Source organism: Scyliorhinus torazame, chromosome 3, assembly GCF_047496885.1.
Source record: "Scyliorhinus torazame isolate Kashiwa2021f chromosome 3, sScyTor2.1, whole genome shotgun sequence".
Classification (NCBI taxonomy): Eukaryota; Metazoa; Chordata; class Chondrichthyes; order Carcharhiniformes; family Scyliorhinidae; genus Scyliorhinus; species Scyliorhinus torazame.
In genome coordinates, this window is record NC_092709.1 from 200,266,180 (window position 1) to 200,284,475 (window position 18,296).

General features: G+C 46.1%; 2 protein-coding genes across 5 annotated transcripts in view; both read right to left on the reverse strand.

Moving 5' to 3' along the window:
• The window catches only part of LOC140408889 (peptidoglycan recognition protein 1-like), a 42,044-nt gene extending 40,398 nt beyond the window's left edge, over positions 1 to 1,646 (reverse strand). Inside the window, exon 1 of the mRNA XM_072496729.1 lies at positions 1,528 to 1,646. Coding sequence (XP_072352830.1) covers positions 1,528 to 1,641 — 114 coding nt within the window. The 5' untranslated portion in view covers positions 1,642 to 1,646. The remainder of the gene's footprint in view (positions 1 to 1,527) is intronic.
• An 8,579-nt stretch (positions 1,647 to 10,225) lies between these two features.
• Positions 10,226 to 18,296, reverse strand: part of fryl (furry homolog, like) — a 683,156-nt gene continuing 675,085 nt past the window's right edge. For all 4 annotated transcript variants that reach the window (XM_072496733.1, XM_072496730.1, XM_072496731.1 and 1 more), the window contains 2 exons: positions 13,832 to 14,016; positions 10,226 to 12,093 (listed from right to left, as the gene is read on the reverse strand). In XM_072496733.1, the coding sequence (XP_072352834.1) occupies positions 11,835 to 12,093; positions 13,832 to 14,016 (444 nt within the window). In that variant the 3' untranslated portion in view covers positions 10,226 to 11,834. The remainder of the gene's footprint in view (positions 12,094 to 13,831; positions 14,017 to 18,296) is intronic.

The following is an 18,296-nucleotide window of genomic DNA, read 5'->3' on the forward strand; positions in this document are numbered from 1 at the left end:
ACACCTTCCTGTCGAGGGGGGAGGCGCGGGATGTTGGCCAAGCTGATCGCAAAGAGCCAGCAGAGAAACCTCAGCAGACGGAGCAAGTGGCGGCGGGAGAGGAGCAAGTGGCGGCGGAAAGGACACCCGAGCAGGCGGAGGAATGTGAAGAGCAGGGGACTGCAATTGCGGATGGTCCAACTGACCCACCCGAACAGCCCGAGGATCCAGCGACGGATGAAAACGAGCAAGACTCTGGAAACGTGATTAAAACCACCCCAAGAGAGAAACGCCTGAGATTTCAGGTGAGTTACTTCCCGCCCCACCCCCGGGTTCAATGTGAAATCACAATAAAACTATAGGCTCAACAGGTCTGGAGGTATCTGGAGAGAGATTTCATGTTTCGGTTGGAATAAGACTTAATCTGACCTGGTAAATGGCCAACATCGATTTCGCTGCCCTCTGAACTATTGGGCATTGTGAAGAATTTCGTCTTTAAATCGCTAATACTTCCTACAACAAATTGCAAGGTCAAATGTGCAGTTTAGGTGGATTGGAAATACTAAATTGTCCCTTCCTGTTGTTAGGATGGGGGGAGGGGAGAGTCGGTGCAGATTCGATGGGCCGAATGCCTCCTGCACTAAAAGGATTCTAATGATAGCACTTTAACACGGTTAAACGCCCCAAGGTGTCTTGTAAGCAGGGCCACATGGTGAGATTAGGGCATTAATAATTTAAACTAATCGTCTTGGTTAAAAAGGCATGATAAATTATTCTAGTGGGAGATCTGATATATATAACCATACTACCTCCGAAGCAAAATCTAAATTGTTGAACACCATTTTCATCGTCCGTTTAAAAGTGCCTCTTTAGGAGCTGCAGTTTAGCATAAGGCACGTAAGGTTTCTATTTTAGCTAAAGTTCCAGTTGGCTGTCTGGCTTCATTAAATCAATCAGCAATTGTCGCCTTGAGTAACCTTCCCCTGCCTCTTAGGCCGATCGCCACTTGCCATTTAAATAATTGGGGAAAACCTGGAACATTCCCGTAGTAGCTTAAGCCCGGCACGGGTAGCACCAGGAACACTTGTGGCACAAAACTAGTCTTGGGACGTAGTGTCGACTAAAGGACCTTCGCCATCAAGGGGCCAATTTAATTTAGCTGTGACCACTTCACTGCAGCCTGGATGCAGCCGCTCCACCCGGTGTCTAAACTGGCTGCAGATTAATTTGGGGCAACATGGTTGGGCGCGGTCAGCAATGAATACACTAGTGTGCAGTTGGATTGCCGATGAGTCCTAAACCCGTCTACACTTTAATTTTAGTTCCTCGAGCAGAAATACGGATACTTCCATTGCAAAGATTGTAACGCTCGCTGGGAGAGTGCTTACGTTTGGTGTGTCCAAGGCACTAACAAGGTAAGCGTGAAAAGATTGGTTTTAAAAAAAACATGTAATGTCTTGAATTATTATCTACATCATGAATCTCCTTGATGGACAGGTCTACTTTAAGCAGTTTTGCAGAACCTGCGAGAAGGCCTACAACCCTTACCGTGTCGAGGACATCACCTGTCAAGTAAGTAGCGCAGGAAGCACACAGCCTGTGTAGACGTTTACTGAGGAGGATCCAGCATCCAGACAGTGAGACTTGTTTTTTCCTGCCCATCAGACCTGCAAACAGACACGATGTACATGTCCTATCAAAATGCGCCACGTTGACCCAAAGAGACCACATCGCCAGGATCTCTGTGGGAGATGCAAAGGCAAACGGCTCTCCTGTGACAGCACTTTCAGCTTCAAATATATCATTTGATTTCGATGGTAGCGTTGATTTCTGCTAGGACTCTTTAAGTTAATGGAACGCGGGAATCGACTTTTTTTTTTCTTTTTGGTTTATTTAAACGATCGAACAGAGCTGAAAGAAATAAAGTGTGTAAAAAAGCACGTTTCTTGTCGTCACTTGAAATGGGGACATTGTGTATGCTTGCAATGTCTGAAGATTAAAATCCTTCCTAACCACTTTCAACAGCCCTGGGTTAATAGTCTTGGGACTGAAGTTTTTGATTAAATAGTCCTATCTGTTTCTTTTAATCATAGACAAACGAGGAGAGCCATAAACAAAACTGGCGTAGGCACCTTCAAGGATTCCTTTGTAAATGTCCAAACACGAAGCAATGAAAACGTAGTGGCACTTGTTTAAAAGGGAGCAGGAACTAGTTAGTGGTGGCTTAACTTTTCTCTGGTCTGACTGTCAACTTTTTACTCTGGGCTGTTTATTGACTCAAAGTAAAACACATCAGCTGAATCTGGCACATTTATTGGAAAACCTTTCAAATTTCAACATTTTCCCAACCTTCTGTAGTCCACATGGATTAATAGTAATTCCTTTCAGATTTGTCAAGCAATGGCAGATTGTGGTACTTTATAGGTGACTCTCAATGCAGTGGGTGTTGGGTTGAAGGTAGCTATAGATCAATAAGCTTACGAATTTCTGCATGAAGCATTACTAGTGTTTGTTGAATAAGTGGTATTTTAGTTTTAATGGAATATATTCCAATGTAATGGATGTAACCAATTTCCTTTTGAGGAAATTGTGGCTTTGGTGAATCCATCTGCTAGTACTCTATTGGTTTTTGATAACTAAATAGGTCTGTCTTCAATGTAACTACTGTAGATCCCATTCATCTACAGTTCTATAGCCCTATCTGTAGGGCAATGCTTCCTCTTGGGCAATCTAGAACAAGCAATTATAGTTTTAGTTCTGAGGGGAGATCTGACAAGTCTACAAAATTCGAAGAGTGATAGACTGGGTTAATAGTCAGGAGCTTTTTCCCAAGGTGCAAGACTTGTATATCGAGGGGGGGGGGAAAGAGTTACGGGGAGATGTGCAGCGAGTTCTTCGTGCATAGGGTGGTGGGTGCCTAAAATGTGTTGCCCCAGTAAAAGCAGGCAGGCATGAGAGCAACTTTAAGATGTAGGGAGGAATACAGATTGTTTGGGCAATTAGGTCTAAATCAGTGCTGGCTTAGTGGGCCAAAAGACTGGTCTGTTGCAATGTTCTTTGGGTAGCAGATGTAAAACGGGAGAAATTACTTCAAGGGTGTGAATCTGTGGAAATCACTACCCTCGTGTTTAGTGGTTGCCAGGACGTTAAAAATCTGTGTCCATCTCAAATTTATAAGTAATAGGATGGCAGGATTATGTAGAATGGGCATGAGAAATGGAGTTGGGACAGGGAGGATCAGTTGTCATATTGAATGGTAGGGCAGGCTGGAAGGGGCTGAATTGTACAATCCTACTGCTGGTTTTGTTATCTGTAGCAATGTTGAAGTCCAGTTTATATATTTTTTAAAAAAAAAGGACCGTATTTGAGAGAGGAAAGGGTTGGGCCATGGAAATATTCCTTTGCCCAGGTACTAAATTTAATGCTATTCTTAACTGCCCTGGTAGGGCCCCAACCTCTTGCCATAAGGCAATGAATGCTTTTGTCAGCTGCATGTATTGATGAGAACATTTTGTAAACAAATGATTCCAGGAATATACACTAAATAAATCCCTACTTCAGAACTCACTTTTGGTAAATCATTTTGATCAAGAATACCTTCACCCCACTTCCGGGTGCGGCTATGCAGAGCTAGGTCGCATATTCGGCAGCTCCTGCTTGGAACGGACTTTTGGGCTCTTTTACAGGGCCCCCACGGCATTTGTTTGACATTTCCCGGTGTGGGAAGAAGGCTGCAATATTCCCCCGACAGTGTCCCCCAGGAAGGGTATGTCTCTTGGTTGCCAGACACACGCAGAAACAGTAAAAGATTTGGCTGCAACTGCAGGATAAACAGGGCCTCTTCCAGCATGCAGGCGGGGGAAGGGCAAGCTTAAAGCTGCAAGCTGACCTGAGGGCCTGTATCAAAAGTGAATTCTAGCAGCAGAGGGAACAACTGTGAAAAGACCTCAAGGCCACTGAAGGGACTTCCGGTTGCGGTGATGCCTAGCTAGCCGCACGCTTCGGTGGCTCCAGCGGACCTTCGGGCTCTTTTAAGAGCCCCAACGGGGAATTTTTCGACGACGCAACCCGGTGTGGGGCGTGTGAGAAGGGAGTCTTCCCCCCCCCCCCCCCCAAACGAAGGAGGAAAAAACCGGCGGCGGCGGCTGCAGCGCAAGGAATCGTCGACCAAAGGGTCAGAAAGAGAGAAGTACAAGATGGCGGCGGAGAAAGCGCAGGCGACATGGGGGCCTGAGCATGAAATTGTGAGACGGTGCGTGGAGCTGCTGAAGAGGGAGGTGCTGACCCCGTTGCTACAGGCAATTGAGGGGCTCAAGGAGACATTAAAGACCCAGGAGACAGAGCTCCGTGTGGTGGAGCAGAAGGTGACAGATATTGAGGACGAGATCCTGGGCCTGGCGGTTAAGACACAGACGCACGAGGCACTTCATAAAAAGTGTACTGAAAGGATCGAAGCCCTAGAAAATGGAGCGCGAAGGAAGAACCTTCGGATACTGGGTCTCCCTGAGGGTGTGGAAGGAGTGGACTGTGGAGCGTACGCAAGTACGATGCTGAGCTCACTGATGGGTGCTGAGGCCCCTACGGGCCCCTTGGAGGTGGAGTGGGCAAATCGGATTCCGGCGAGAAGACCAAAAGCGGGAGAACCACCCAGGGCGATAATCGTGCGATTTTACCACCTTAAGGATAGAGAAGAGGTCCTGAGATGGGCTAAAAAGGTGCGGAGTAGCAGATGGGAGAATGCAGTGGTACGGGTATACCAGGATTGGAGTGCGGAGGTGGCGAGAAGGAGGGCGAGCTTCAACCGAGCCAAAGAGGTGTTGCATAAAAGGAAGGTGAAGTTCGGGATGCTGCAGCCGGCAAGACTATGGGTCACGTATCAGGAGAGACACCATTATTTCGAGACGGCGGAGGAAGCATGGACCTTCATCAAAGAAGAGAAATTGGATCGGAACTGACGGACTGATGCTGCAGGAAATGTTATTAATGTTACGGTGGAAGTTAATTGAGAAGTAAACAGGGAAGGGGGGAGACATTGGGGAAATGTGGGCGCCGGTGAGGGGGGAAAAGACTGGACATAGTTGGAGAATGGGGAAGGGGAGGGGGAGGGGAAAGGGAGCTGCGCCATAAGAGGTGGGTCAGGTAAAGGGATGTTCCCGCACCAGAAAGAATAAGGCGGGAAGACAGGCGCAAGGCGGATGGGAGTTCCCCACAGGGGGGGGGGGGGGTCGAGGAGTGAGCAGGAGTAGCCGGGGTCAGTTGAAGTCAGCTGACTTACGGAAGTAATATGGGGGGAGCAATCATGCTAGAAAGAGAGATCTAGCGGGGGAGGGGGACAACTGGGTTGCTGCTGCGGAAATCCAAAAGGAAATGGCGAAAGAGTGGGTGGGTGGGGATGGTGTGCGACGCTGGGGGAGCGAGCGGGAGCGTGGAGGCGGGATATGGGACTGGCCTGGAGAAGGTAATGGCTAGTCGACACGGGAGGGGGGCAGGTAGCCCCCTAGTGAGGCTGATCACGTGGAACGTGAGAGGCCTGAACGGACCTATAAAAAGGGCCAGAGTGCTCGCGCATTTGAAAGGACTAAGGGCAGACGTGGTTATGCTCCAAGAGACGCACCTAAAGGTGGCGGACCAAGTTAGGCTAAGGAAAGGATGGGTGGGACAGGTGTTCCACTCAGGACTGGACGCAAAGAATAGAGGGGTGGCCATTTTGGTGGGGAAACAGGTCGCATTTGAAGCAAAGAACATCGTAGCAGATAGCGGAGGTAGATATGTAATGGTGAGTGGCAGGCTGGAGGGAATGGAGGTCGTGTTGGTTAACGTGTATGCCCCAAACTGGGACGATGCGGGATTTATGAGACTGATGCTGGGGCGTATACCGGACCTGGAGGTAGGAAACTTGATTTTAGGAGGGGACTTTAATACGGTGCTGGACCCGGGGCTAGATAGATCCAGCTCAAGGACCGGAAGAAGGCCGGCAGCGGCCAAGGTACTTAAGGGGTTTATGGACCAAATGGGGGGAGTGGATCCATGGCGATTTCTTAGACCTAGGGCTAGGGAGTTTTCCTTCTTCTCCCATGTCCATAAAGTGTACTCCCGGATAGATTTTTTTTGTTTTGGGAAGGTCGTTGATCTCTAGGGTGGAAGAAGCTGAGTACTCAGCCATAGCGGTTTCGGATCATGCCCCACATTGGGTGGACCTGGAATTAGGAGAGGAAAGGGAGCAGAGAACACTCTGGCGATTAGATGTGGGACTGATGGCGGATGAGGGAGTGTGTGCAAGAGTGCGGGGGTGTATTGAGAGATATCTGGAGGTCAATGACGACGGCGAGGTCCCTGTGGGAATGGTATGGGAAGCACTAAAAGCGGTGGTCAGAGGAGAGCTGATCTCCATTGGGGCCCACAAAAGGAAAACAGAGGCCAAGGAAAGGGAAAGATTACTGGGGGAGATTTTAAGGGTGGATAGGGAATTTGCAGAGACCCCGGAGGAGGAATTGTACAGGGAGAGGAGACGACTCCAGACTGAATTTGACCTTCTGACCACCAGAAAGGCGGAGGTACTGTGGAGGAAGGCACAGGGGAGGAGGTATGAATATGGGGAAAAGGCGAGTCGCCTGTTGGCTCATCAATTGCGAAAGAGGGCAGCAGCGAGGGAGATAGGAGGAATTAGAGACGAAAGGGGAGACACGGTGCGAAGGGCAGGAAAGATAAATGAGGTGTTCAAGACCTTCTATGAGGAACTGTATAGGTCTCAACCCCCAGAGGGAGAGGAGGGGATGCGGCAGTTCCTGGACCAATTGAGGTTCCCGAAAGTGGAGGAGCGGGGGGTGGTAGGCCTGGGGGCACCGATTTGGGGTGGACGAGGTTATTAAGGGACTGGGAAGCATGCAAGCAGGGAAGGCCCCAGGACCAGACGGGTTCCCGGTGGAGTATTACAGAAAATATGTGGACTTGTTGGCCCCGTTGATGGTGAGGACGTTCAATGAGGCCAGGAAAGGGGGGACTCTACCCCCGACGATGTCGGAGGCGACGATATCGTTAATTTTGAAGAGGGATAAAGATCCGTTGCAGTGCGGGTCCTATAGACCCATTTCATTGTTGAACGTGGACGCCAAATTGTTGGCAAAGGTACTGGCATCGAGGATAGAGGACTGTGTCCCGGGGGTGGTGCACGAAGACCAGACAGGGTTCGTAAAAGGGAGACAACTGAATGTTAACGTGCGACGACTATTAGGGGTGATAATGATGCCCCCAGTGGAGGGGGAGGCAGAGATAGTGGCGGCAATGGACGCAGAGAAGGCATTTGATAGGGTGGAGTGAGAGTATTTATGGGAAGTGTTAAGGAGGTTTGGGTTTGGGAACGGGTTTATTAGCTGGGTTAGACTTCTTTATGGGGCTCCAACGGCAAGCGTAGTTACAGGTCGACATAGATCGGAGTATTTCCGACTATATAGGGGAACAAGACAGGGATGCCCGCTGTCTCCATTGTTGTTCGCGTTGGCAATTGAACCTCTGGCCATAGCGTTGAGAGACTCCAGGAAATGGAGAGGGGTGATTAGAGGGGGAGAAGAACACCGAGTCTCGTTATATGCGGATGACCTATTGTTATAAGTGTCGGACCCAGTGGGGGGAATGATAGAGGTTATGCGAATTTTGAGGGGGTTCGGGGATTTCTCGGGGTATAGGCTAAACATGGGGAAGAGTGAATTATTTGTGATACATCCAGGGGACCAGAGTAGAGAGATAGAAGGCTTGCCTCTAAGGAAAGTGGAAAGAAACTTCCGATACCTGGGGATTCAGATCGCTAGGAGCTGGGGAACCTTGCACAGACTTAATCTGACACGGTTGGTAGAACAAATGGAGGAGGACTTCAAGAGGTGGGACATGCAGCCTCTATCGCTGGCGGGCAGGGTGCAAGCAATTAAGATGATGGTCCTCCCGAGGTTCTTATTTGTATTTCAATGTCTCCCTATACTAATCACGAAGACCTTTTTTAATAAAATAGACAGGAGCATCACGAGCTTCGTGTGGGCAGGGAAAGTTCCGAGAGTAAGGAGGGGGTTCCTTCAGCGTAGTAGGGACAGAGGAGGATTGGCACTACCGAACTTGGGCGATTACTATTGGGCCGCCAAAGTGGCAATGATACGTAAATGGATGATGGAGGGTGAGGGAGCGGCGTGGGAAAGACTGGAGAGAAAGTCCTGTAAAGGGACGAGTTTAGAGGCGCTGGTGACGGCGCCGCTACCGATCTCACCTAAAAAGTTTACCACGAACCCGGTGGTGGCGGCAACATTGAATATCTGGGGACAGTGGAGGCGACAGAGAGGGGTGCGGGGAGCCCTGGTGGGGTCCCCAATCAGGAACAACCATAGGTTCGCCCCAGGAAGAATGGATGGAGGATTTCAGAGCTGGTTCCAGTTGGGAATTAGGAGGGTGGGAGATTTATTTATAGATGGGACTTTTGCGAGCTTGGGAGCGTTGGAGGAAAAGTATAAGTTGCCCCGGGGAAATTTCTTGAGATATATGCAGGTGAGGGCATTTACTAGACAACAGGTGAGGGAATTTCCGTTGCTCCCGACACAGGGGATACAGGACAGGGTGCTTTCAGGGGTGTGGGTCGGAGAGGGCAAGGTGTCAGAGATTTACCGAGAGATGAGGGAAGAGGGGGAGGAGTCGGTGGGCGAACTAAAAGGAAAGTGGGAAGAACAACTAGGGGAGGAGATAGAGGAGGGTATGTGGGCTGATGCCCTAAGCAGGGTAAATTCCTCTTCCTCATGCGCCAGGCTTAGCCTGATTCAATTTAAGGTGCTACATAGAGCACACCTAACGAGAGCAAGATTGAGCAGGTTCTTTGGAGTGGAGGACAAATGTGGGAGGTGTGGCGGGAGCCCGGCAAACCACGCACATATGTTTTGGGCATGCCCGGCACTGGAAGGGTATTGGAAGGGAGTGACGGGAGTGATTTCGCGGGTGGTGAAGGCCCGGGTCAAACCAGGCTGGGGGTTAGCTCTATTTGGAGTTGCGGAAGAGCCGGGAGTGCAGGAGGCGAAAGAGGCCGACGTTGTGGCCTTTGCGTCCCTAGTAGCCCGGCGCAGGATCCTACTGATGTGGAAGGAGGCGAAACCCCCCGGACTGGAGGCCTGGGTAAATGATATGGCGGGGTTCATTAAACTGGAGCAGATAAAGTTTGCCCTGAGAGGATCGGCTCAAGGGTTCACCAGGCGGTGGCAGCCATTTCTCGACTACCTAGGGGAACGTTAGAGGGAAGACAGATGACCAGCAGCAGCAACCCAGGGGGAGGGGGGGGGGGGGGGGGGTTTAGTTTAGGTCAAAGATAAAGGGGTTTTGTTACTTGTGTATTGTTTAAAATTTCTGTATTATTGTTGCGTTTGCTTTGTAAGAGGAGAAAAATTGTTGTTTGGGAAAAAAATTTCAATAAAACATTTATATAAAAAAAAAGAATACCTTCACCCCAGGCTGTAATTTCACTGCTCAAATCACATGGCAGGAGTGATTTTGTTGCCAGAAACCTATTGATCAAGAATACCTTCACCTGCAGGTTATAATTTCACTGCTCTAATCACATGGCATGAGTGATTTTGTTGCCAGAAACCTTTCATTTAATAAAAAAAAAAAAAAAAAAAATGACAATTAGCATTAAATTAGTTTACTGGCCACCTGGCCTTGGAAAATGGATAGTTCTTAAACACACCACTTGGTGTAGGGAAAGAAAGGGTCTGTTAATTGAATAGCTCCAGTCTAAAATTTAGATAAACTGCCCAAGTAAGAGATGGGGACTTTTTAAAATAGAGATTATGCCATGGTTCAGACGATCCTGTTCATAAGGCAAATGAAGAAGTGTAAACTGCTGTTTGTGTGGAAATGTCCACATGAAGTGAAATATGGGGCTAGCTAAAATCTTGCACTCCAGTTGTATGCATCTTTCAGAACATTTAACATCTCCATAGCATAGCTAATCAGCAGTTCTTCATTGTACCAATTAGTCAATTAATCTGTTGGCGGGAATTTGGCATAGCCAATCCACCTACTTTGTACATCTTTGGGTTGTGGGGGTGAACACTCAAACACAGGGCGTATGTGCAAACTCCACCAGAGTAAAGGGAGCTGCAGTAGAGTTGCTCACTTAAAGTTGATGAATGTCCCTACCCTCTGTTAAAACGCCACATATGGACTTCACCACTTGCCTCCAGCATATCCATTAAATATTGAAACAGCCATAGTGCCAAACTGCCAACAAAATAATTTATCATCGTTGAAGAATGATTACAGTGATTTGTTAATTTGCTATGACTGGTTACAGAGCCTTAAATTATGTTAACTACTGTTTGCAGTCTGATAGCATGCACAGTGCCTTAAACTCATACAATTCATCACAATTATTTCTGGTCTATAGTTCACTTTCTCAAAAGGCAAATGCTAATAGAACAGTACATTCTACACTCCCATGGTATAGAACCCATAAAAATCACAGTGGATAGGATAGATGCATATTATAAGCAGGGTCATTCCCAGCAAACAGAGGCAGGTACACCATCAAATGGGTGATTTTTTTTTTTTAAACATTCAATTATGTTCTTTCCCCGCAGAAAGCCACTGCTGTGAATGGAATCTCAAATATGAAAGCTGGAGGATTTCAGTCTTTTGAGTATGTTGAATGTTGCGTAGTCAGTCTTTGACTTTCTTTTCCAATAATGCAGAAAAAGATGGTCCCACAGTTCAAAGTCCGTTGGAGACAGATGAGTAGACAGAACAGTATCTGCTTTCAGAATTCTGTAAATTCACAGACTGCAGATAAAGACTCATTACCAGTACTTTGTTTTGCATTAGTTTTATACACCTATTCTCATAACAGTGCAATGTACAAGAAAAACAATACTGATTTTACACTATACAGGTCTAAAATATTTACAGAGTAAAATAAGTTAGGTGAGTTCTCCTAATAAATTGCTAGGCTGAAGCACTTTTATTTCTGTTGCCATTCAGTTTAAGTACCTACAGGCAAATTTTTGGTTAGATACCAACAGTATTTGTAACAACAACTGATCAGAGAGCATCTAATGCCCACTGAACAGTAAACAAAAGTAACAGATGTAGAATTAGTTTACAGTGCTGAGTAAAACTCAGTTTAAATTTACCTGTCACGTATCCTAACTTTGTAATATTTTCTACAGCATACCATGGATCACGTTAGTTCTAATACAAAATAAATTTCTTCAAATGATTTTTTCAGGCATGCTTTGAGACCTTTGAACTATTAACATTTTATATTTATAAAGCTTGCAGTCAATTTGTCATAAATCAAGTTTTAACCTCTTACCCATGTGGTAAGTGGCATTAAATGGTCTGTTTATGCAGGTGTTTGATCTGTTTTGTCCACAGACGCTAAAGTTAAATATTCTTGTTGCCTTGAAGCCTTGCAGGTTATTCAGCCTAAAGCCATTTCCCAGATGATTTTAGCATCATTCCACCTGCTGCAGAGAGCCTGGATGTTATTACTATACATTATTACAAGGGAGCTGGCTTGTCTTCAGAAAATGAAGAATAATGCCCCTTTCTTCCTCCTGTGCCTTTTTCTTTCGTATGACTGACAGTACAAGTGCAATGAACCAATAAATGGTTGCACAGTCAATCCTATGTCTTATGCACATGAGTGATTTGCTGTTAATTAGTTCCATACAGCTATTACCCACTTGTTTATCTGGTTTCATGTGCGTGACTTTCTATAAATAGAGGCAATCTGGACAGAGTTCAAAAAAGTTGAAGCCGGGGTGTGGTTAATGTACATGGTGCACCTTCTTATCAACACTGAATGGGATGAATTGAGTCACTGGAGTATCTTAAAATCCAGTACTTAGAACATCTGCTGCAACTGTTGCCTTTGCCAGAAGCTGGTACGACTGCACTGTTCGGAGAGACTCTCGAATTTGGAGATTCAGCTCCATCAGTTTGGAGCAGACTTTGGATAAGTCCTGGTTGGACCCCACCACAGCGAAGCTGCCGGTTTGGCCCAAGGTCTGATGGCGGAAATAAATGTGCAGGAGAGTTTGTACTGGATCATCATCACAATTTCCAAAAATATCATTGGGCCATACAGATCTGTGGATAAAATATGGAAAAACTTGCATAAGTATAAATTTACACAATCTAAAAAATTATCAACTGTGTATAGTGCATTTAAGTCAACACTAATTACCTTTTTAACCAATTCCAAATGGGTGTTGGGTCTCTTATTACTTAATTCATCTAACTCCTTGAACTTGGTAAAATGAAAAGGATTCCAAGATTTTTTCATTGTCAAATTATAATTGAAAATAACTTTACTTTTGCAATTTAAGCAATGGGTTTCAGGAAGATGACTAAATGCTTGGAAGAGTTGGGTAATGAGGAGTCGTTTTTTTTTTAAAGGAGGTACCGTGTGGAAATTCTGGAGTCCAGGGCCTTGACAGCTGAAGGCACAGCCCCAATGGTGGAAAAAGTAAAATTGAGAATTGGAGGCGTGCTCTAGAATTGTAGGGCGAAGAGAGATGCTGAGAGCAAGATCACAGGAATCTGAAACTTAAAATTGAGGCATTGCTTAAGTACTGGGAGCGTTGATCACAGGGTGATGGGTGAATGGAATGTGGTGCGAGTGAGAACATAGGCAATAGAGTTTGGGGAAGATTGAATGTGAGGGGCCAGCCAGGAGTCCAGGGAATAGTCCAGGTAACAATGGCATGGATAACAGTTTCAGCAGCATATGAGCTAAGGCAGGGCAGGGTAGAGTTGATGTTACAAGGTGGAAATCGGTGGTCTTAATGAGGATGTGGATATGCAGTCAGAAGCTCTAGGGGGTCAAATATGACACCAAGATTATGAATGGTCTGGTTCATCCTTAGACAATTGCCGGAGAGAGGGATGGAATCAGTAATTGTGGAATGAAGTTTGCATTGGGAACTGAGGGCAATGGCTTGGTCTTGCCAATATTTAGGCCATTGAAATTACTTCTCATTCATTACTGGATATCCTTGTGCTTATTGACCTATATTGGCTCCCAATTAAACAATGCCATCACTATATAATTCTCATCCTGGTTTTCAAATCCCTCCGTGGCCTTTCCCCTCCTGATCTCCAATCTTCATTCTTTCTTGACTTGCAAAGTCATTTAAATTAGTAAATGTAGGGTTGAGTATGAGGCAAGAATACAGTTTGCCACAGTTACTGGTTGCAAATGTTCTATATAAGTTTCTAGGGGTGGGGGGGGGGGGGGAGCAGGAGTTATGATACAGCTGTTCAAAACAATAGTGGACAGGTAAATTCGGAAGTAAACAAATTCATTATATAATTGTTTTCTACTTTATAGAGTACCAGACATACAGATGAAACATTCAAAGGTGGAATGGACAGACTTACTGGGTCAAAGAGTATTTTCTCAGTCCGTGCTTTACAATACATTCTTATATATTCCCCAATAATGATGTGAAGGGTGCTTATGCAGTAATCGCAAATCATACAAAAACAAACTAAATTTTAACACCATCCATTTAGTATCAATCGAATGGATCATGCTGGATAAAATGTAGCAGAATATTTCCAATGCACACCATAAATACTATTGTAGTTAGCTGGTACAAAATACAGTTCAAACCAGACATCTAAAATGCAGTTGAAGTCTTAAGAATATAGGATGACAGACTCTTAATTTATGCCAAACCTAGAATGTAGCTCAAAGTATCTTTTCAAGTGGTCTTGGTTGCCACCAGAATCTTTTGGAAACCAGCCAATTCCTTAAAGTAGTCTTTTCAATTGCTGACATAATTGTTTAATGAAATGACCATGGATTAATTACATAAATTACCTGAATGCTTTGACCTGAGCAAGTGCAGATGGGAACTCCTTATTCCTCAAGGTCTCAATGAGGGAGTGAATAGCAGTCTCTGTGCATGTCTGCAGGGCTTCAGGGACTTCAACTTCATTACTGAAATTTTCTGCCTCTTTCAGGCTGGCTTCCAAACGAGCCAGTTCTTCGGACATATTTATAACCTGAAAATTGATGGTTTCAGTTTTATTATTGTGACATTTCCGGAAATATTCCAATCCCTTTACCTCTTCTATATTGCAAAAATCACTGTAAATAACTGAAAAACAAATTAGTAACTTGGAATACAAAACATGATATTCCAAATTTCTGTTGGGTGACAACTGAACGATGAAGGAACAGCCACGTCTAGAATATGTAAATATTCTACTACTATAATAATTGTGAACATTTCCCTATTGGACCTATTATTGCATTCTTAGTCACTGGCTGTCGACCACCAGGTCAACTGCATTACTGGCAAATTCTGTACATTACTATGGAGAAATATGGATGTCACCAACGATGGATATCAAACATGAGCCGCTTTCTGACTGATCAGGAAATAGCACAAATGGCTATTGTAGAGAAATCCAATGCCTATTGCTACACTGCAAAAGAGATGATTACAGCTGCAAGGAAAAAATGGGGTTTATAAATTTTTAGTTCAGCCTATGATCTTATCGAATGTCAGAGCGGGCTCAGAGGGCTGAATGGCCTGCTCCTGAGTCCTATGTTTCGAGGTGTCCTGCTCAAGCATCAGGCTGTAGTAACTATTCCCAGTTGTCTTTCAGCAATAGTTACTCTGCTGCAGGGATTGTAGATGTCAATGGAGGCCAGGATCGAAGGGCTATGGTAAAAAAGCCAAGTGATCATGATTACTGGATTTAAAATCCAGAGACCATGAATTCAAATCCCATTTTGGCCAACTGAATTTGTGAAAGCTGCCGAATTGTAGTAATAATTCAATGTCTTTCAGGGAAGGTAGTTTGCCAGCCTCATGTTATCTATCGATTCTAGTCCCAAGCTACGTGCTTATCAGTTATAAATAATAGCTACAGAGTAAACCTTGCATATTTTTTGTCACATATGAGGTTTGAGGATTGGTGCCTACGATAGAACAGCCTAACAAAATCATGAGTCAGCCAAAAGTCCATATTTCTTCATCACATTCTCTCCCCTCACCCCCAACACACACACACATATAATATATGTCCCATCCTACCACAGGCAGATAGACCAGAAGTTCAGAGTCCAGGCTCCATGAAGCTCTAGGTTAATGAAACCTCATGCTAAATACAATCTCATGTGCAATACCCCACCTGATAGATTGAGTTATTCCTCTTCACTATCAACTATACAGCCAATTTTTGTGTCATCTGCAAATTTCCTGATCATGCTTCCCACTTAAGTCCAAATCAGTAATAGATAGATAGATATAGGGGACCGGTTTAGCTCAGTTGGCTGGACAGCTGGTTGATGATGCAGAGTGAAGCCAGCAGTGCTGGTTCAATTCCCGTACCAGCTGAGGTTATTTGTGAAGGCCCTGCCTTCTCAACCTTGCCCCTCGCCTGAGGGATCCTCAAGTTAAATCACCTCCTGTAGGTAAAAGCAGCCTGTGGTCATTTGGGACTATGGCAACTTTAATAACTTGGTGTTAACTGATGTGTCAGTGCGAAGGTCAAGGGACTTCAAATTGGGCAGGTGTAAAATGGCTGCTTGATTGAATTCTGTCAGTCTCATAACCAAAGGTTAAATTTGGTGTCTACATGGTCCCGCATGGCAGACTGGTCATACGGGATCAGAGGTGAGCTGGCAAGATGGATACAGATTTGGCTCGGTCATAGAAGACCGAGGGTAGTAGTGGAAGGGTGTTTCTCTGGTATGAAGGACTGTGACTAGTGGTGTTCCGCAGGGATCAGTGCTGGGACCGTTGCTGTTTGTGGTACATATTATTGATTTGGAGGAAAATGTACCTGGTCTGGTTTGTGGATGACATATTTTGGTGGAATTGCGGATAGTGATGAGGACTGTCAGCGGATACAGCAGGATACAGATTGGTTGGAGACTTGGGTGGAATGATGACAGATGGAGTGTAATCCGGACAAACGTGAGGTAATGCATTTTGGAAGGTCCAAATATACAGTAAATGGCAGAACCCTGAAGAGTATTAACAGGCAGAGGGATGTAGGTGTACAGGTCACAAAGTGGCAATGCAGGTAGAGAAGGTAGTCAAGAAGGCATATGGCATGCTTGCCTTTATCGGCCAGGGCATTGGGTATAAAAATTGGCAAGTCCTGCTGCAGCTGTATAGAACCTTAGTTGGGCCACACTTAGAATATAGTGTTTGTTCAACTCTGGTCGCTACGCTACCAGAAGAATGTGGAGGCTTTGGAGAGGGTTCAGAAGAGGTTTACCAGGATGTTGCCTGGTATGAACGGCATTAGCTATGAGGAGACGGTGGAGAAACTCAGTTTGTTTTCACTGGAACGACGGAGGTTGAGAGGCGGCCTCATAGAAGTCTACAAAATTATGAGGGGCATGGACAGGGTGGAAGAGTCAATTACTAGGGGACATAGGCTTAAGATGCAAGGGGCAAAGTTTAGAGGAGATGTGTGGGGAAGCTTTTTTACACAGGATAGTGGGTGCCTGGAACCCGCTACTGGAGGAGATGATGGAAGCAGGTATGATAGTGACGTTTTAAGGGGCATCTTGACACATACAGGAATAAGATGTGAATGGAGATACGGACCCCAATAGTGTAGAAGGCGTTAGGTTAGACGGGTAGCATGGTCGGCGCAAGCTTGGAGGGCCGAAGGGCCTGTTGCTGTGCTGTACCTTTCTTTGTTAAAGAACAATACAGCACAGGAACAGGTCCTTCGGCCCTCCAAGCCTGTGCTGAGCAGGTGTCCTATCTAGACCAACTCCTTCTATACCCCGATTGTTCATGTGCCTATCCAGATAAGTTTTAAAGGTCGCTAACGTATCTGCCTCAACCACCTCACTTGGCAGCGCATTCCAGGCTACTACCACCCTCTATGTAAAAAGATTTCCCCCGACTTCCGGTGGCGGCCATGAAGGAGTATGGTGCACATTTGGTGGCTCCCGCTCAGGTCGGACCTTTGGACCTTTTCCCCGATTTTTTTCTTGGATTCTACTTGGAAAATTGGTAGTGGACGCGACTGTAAGGAGGAGTCCCACGCCAGTCCATGGATCGGCGGACCAGGAGTGCTCGCAAAGGAAGAAATAGGCGAACAGAGAAGGCCTGGGTTGAAGCTGCAGCGGAAAAAAGCATGGCGGCCGATCGGAGACCTGGCTCGACGACCCAGCAGTCGACAAAGCAGTTGATGAAGTTTATCCAAGAGGGCTTCGCCAAGCAGAAACAAGAATGCTTGGACCCGATTAGGGAATCGATTGCTCGGCTGGAACAGAGGTTGGATGCTCAAGATCGGGCGATCCAGAAAGTGGAGAAGGCACTGACAGAGCATGAGGAACACCAAACAGCGGTGGAGGTGGGGATGCTGAGAGACCAGCAGAAAAGGCTCCAGGAGAAGGTGGAAGATCTAGAGAATAGGTTCCGCCGGCAGAACTTGAGGATCATTGGTCTCCCGGAGGGGTCCGAAGGAGCGGATGCAGGGGCATACATAGCGGGTATGCTTGAGAAGCTCATGGGGGATGCAACGTTCATCCGACCCTTGGAGGTGGACAGGGTGCACAGAGCACTAGCGAAGAAGCCGCGTGTAGGTGACCGACCCTCCCTCCCCTCCCCTCCTGGAGGGCGATGGTGGTAAGATTGCACAGGTACCTGGATAAGGAGCGTATTTTACGGTGGGCCAAGCAGACACGGAGCTGTAAGTGGGAGAACAGCATCCTGCGCATTTACCAAGACCTGAGTGCGGACGTAGCCAGAAGAGTGGGATTCAACCAAGTAAAGTTGACCCTTTTCAAGAAGAAGGTGAAGTTTGGACTGCTTACCCGGCCCGTCTTTGGGTCACCTATGAGGAGCAACACTTCTTTTTTGAGTCGTCCGAGGAAACGATGGACTTCGCCAGAAGGAAAGAGCAGGCAGGGGACTGAGGTGTTTGAACTTTGCTGCAGTGTTCACAAAAATGTTTTTGTTCTTGCACTATATTTGTAATGCCTTCTGTACTGATCCTGGAGCTGCTGCGTACTTTTGTAAGTTAAAGTTTGCATTTGTACTGGTAGGGGATGGAGGTGTGAATTTTCGATGTGGGGTTTTTTTTTGCTTTTTGTTTCTTTCGGTTAACTGGGCAGGGAAGATTTTCTCTTGAATATATGCGTGTCCGAGCCATGGGAGTGGGGGCGTTGGAGAACAATAGGTGGGAAAATGTTTGGCGCCATGGGCGGGGGAGGTACTACCAAGCTAGCTGGCTCACGGAAGCGCAGTGAAGGGGCGAGTAGATGTTGTGCTTGTTGAAGGGGCTGTTTTTACTGGACTGTTATT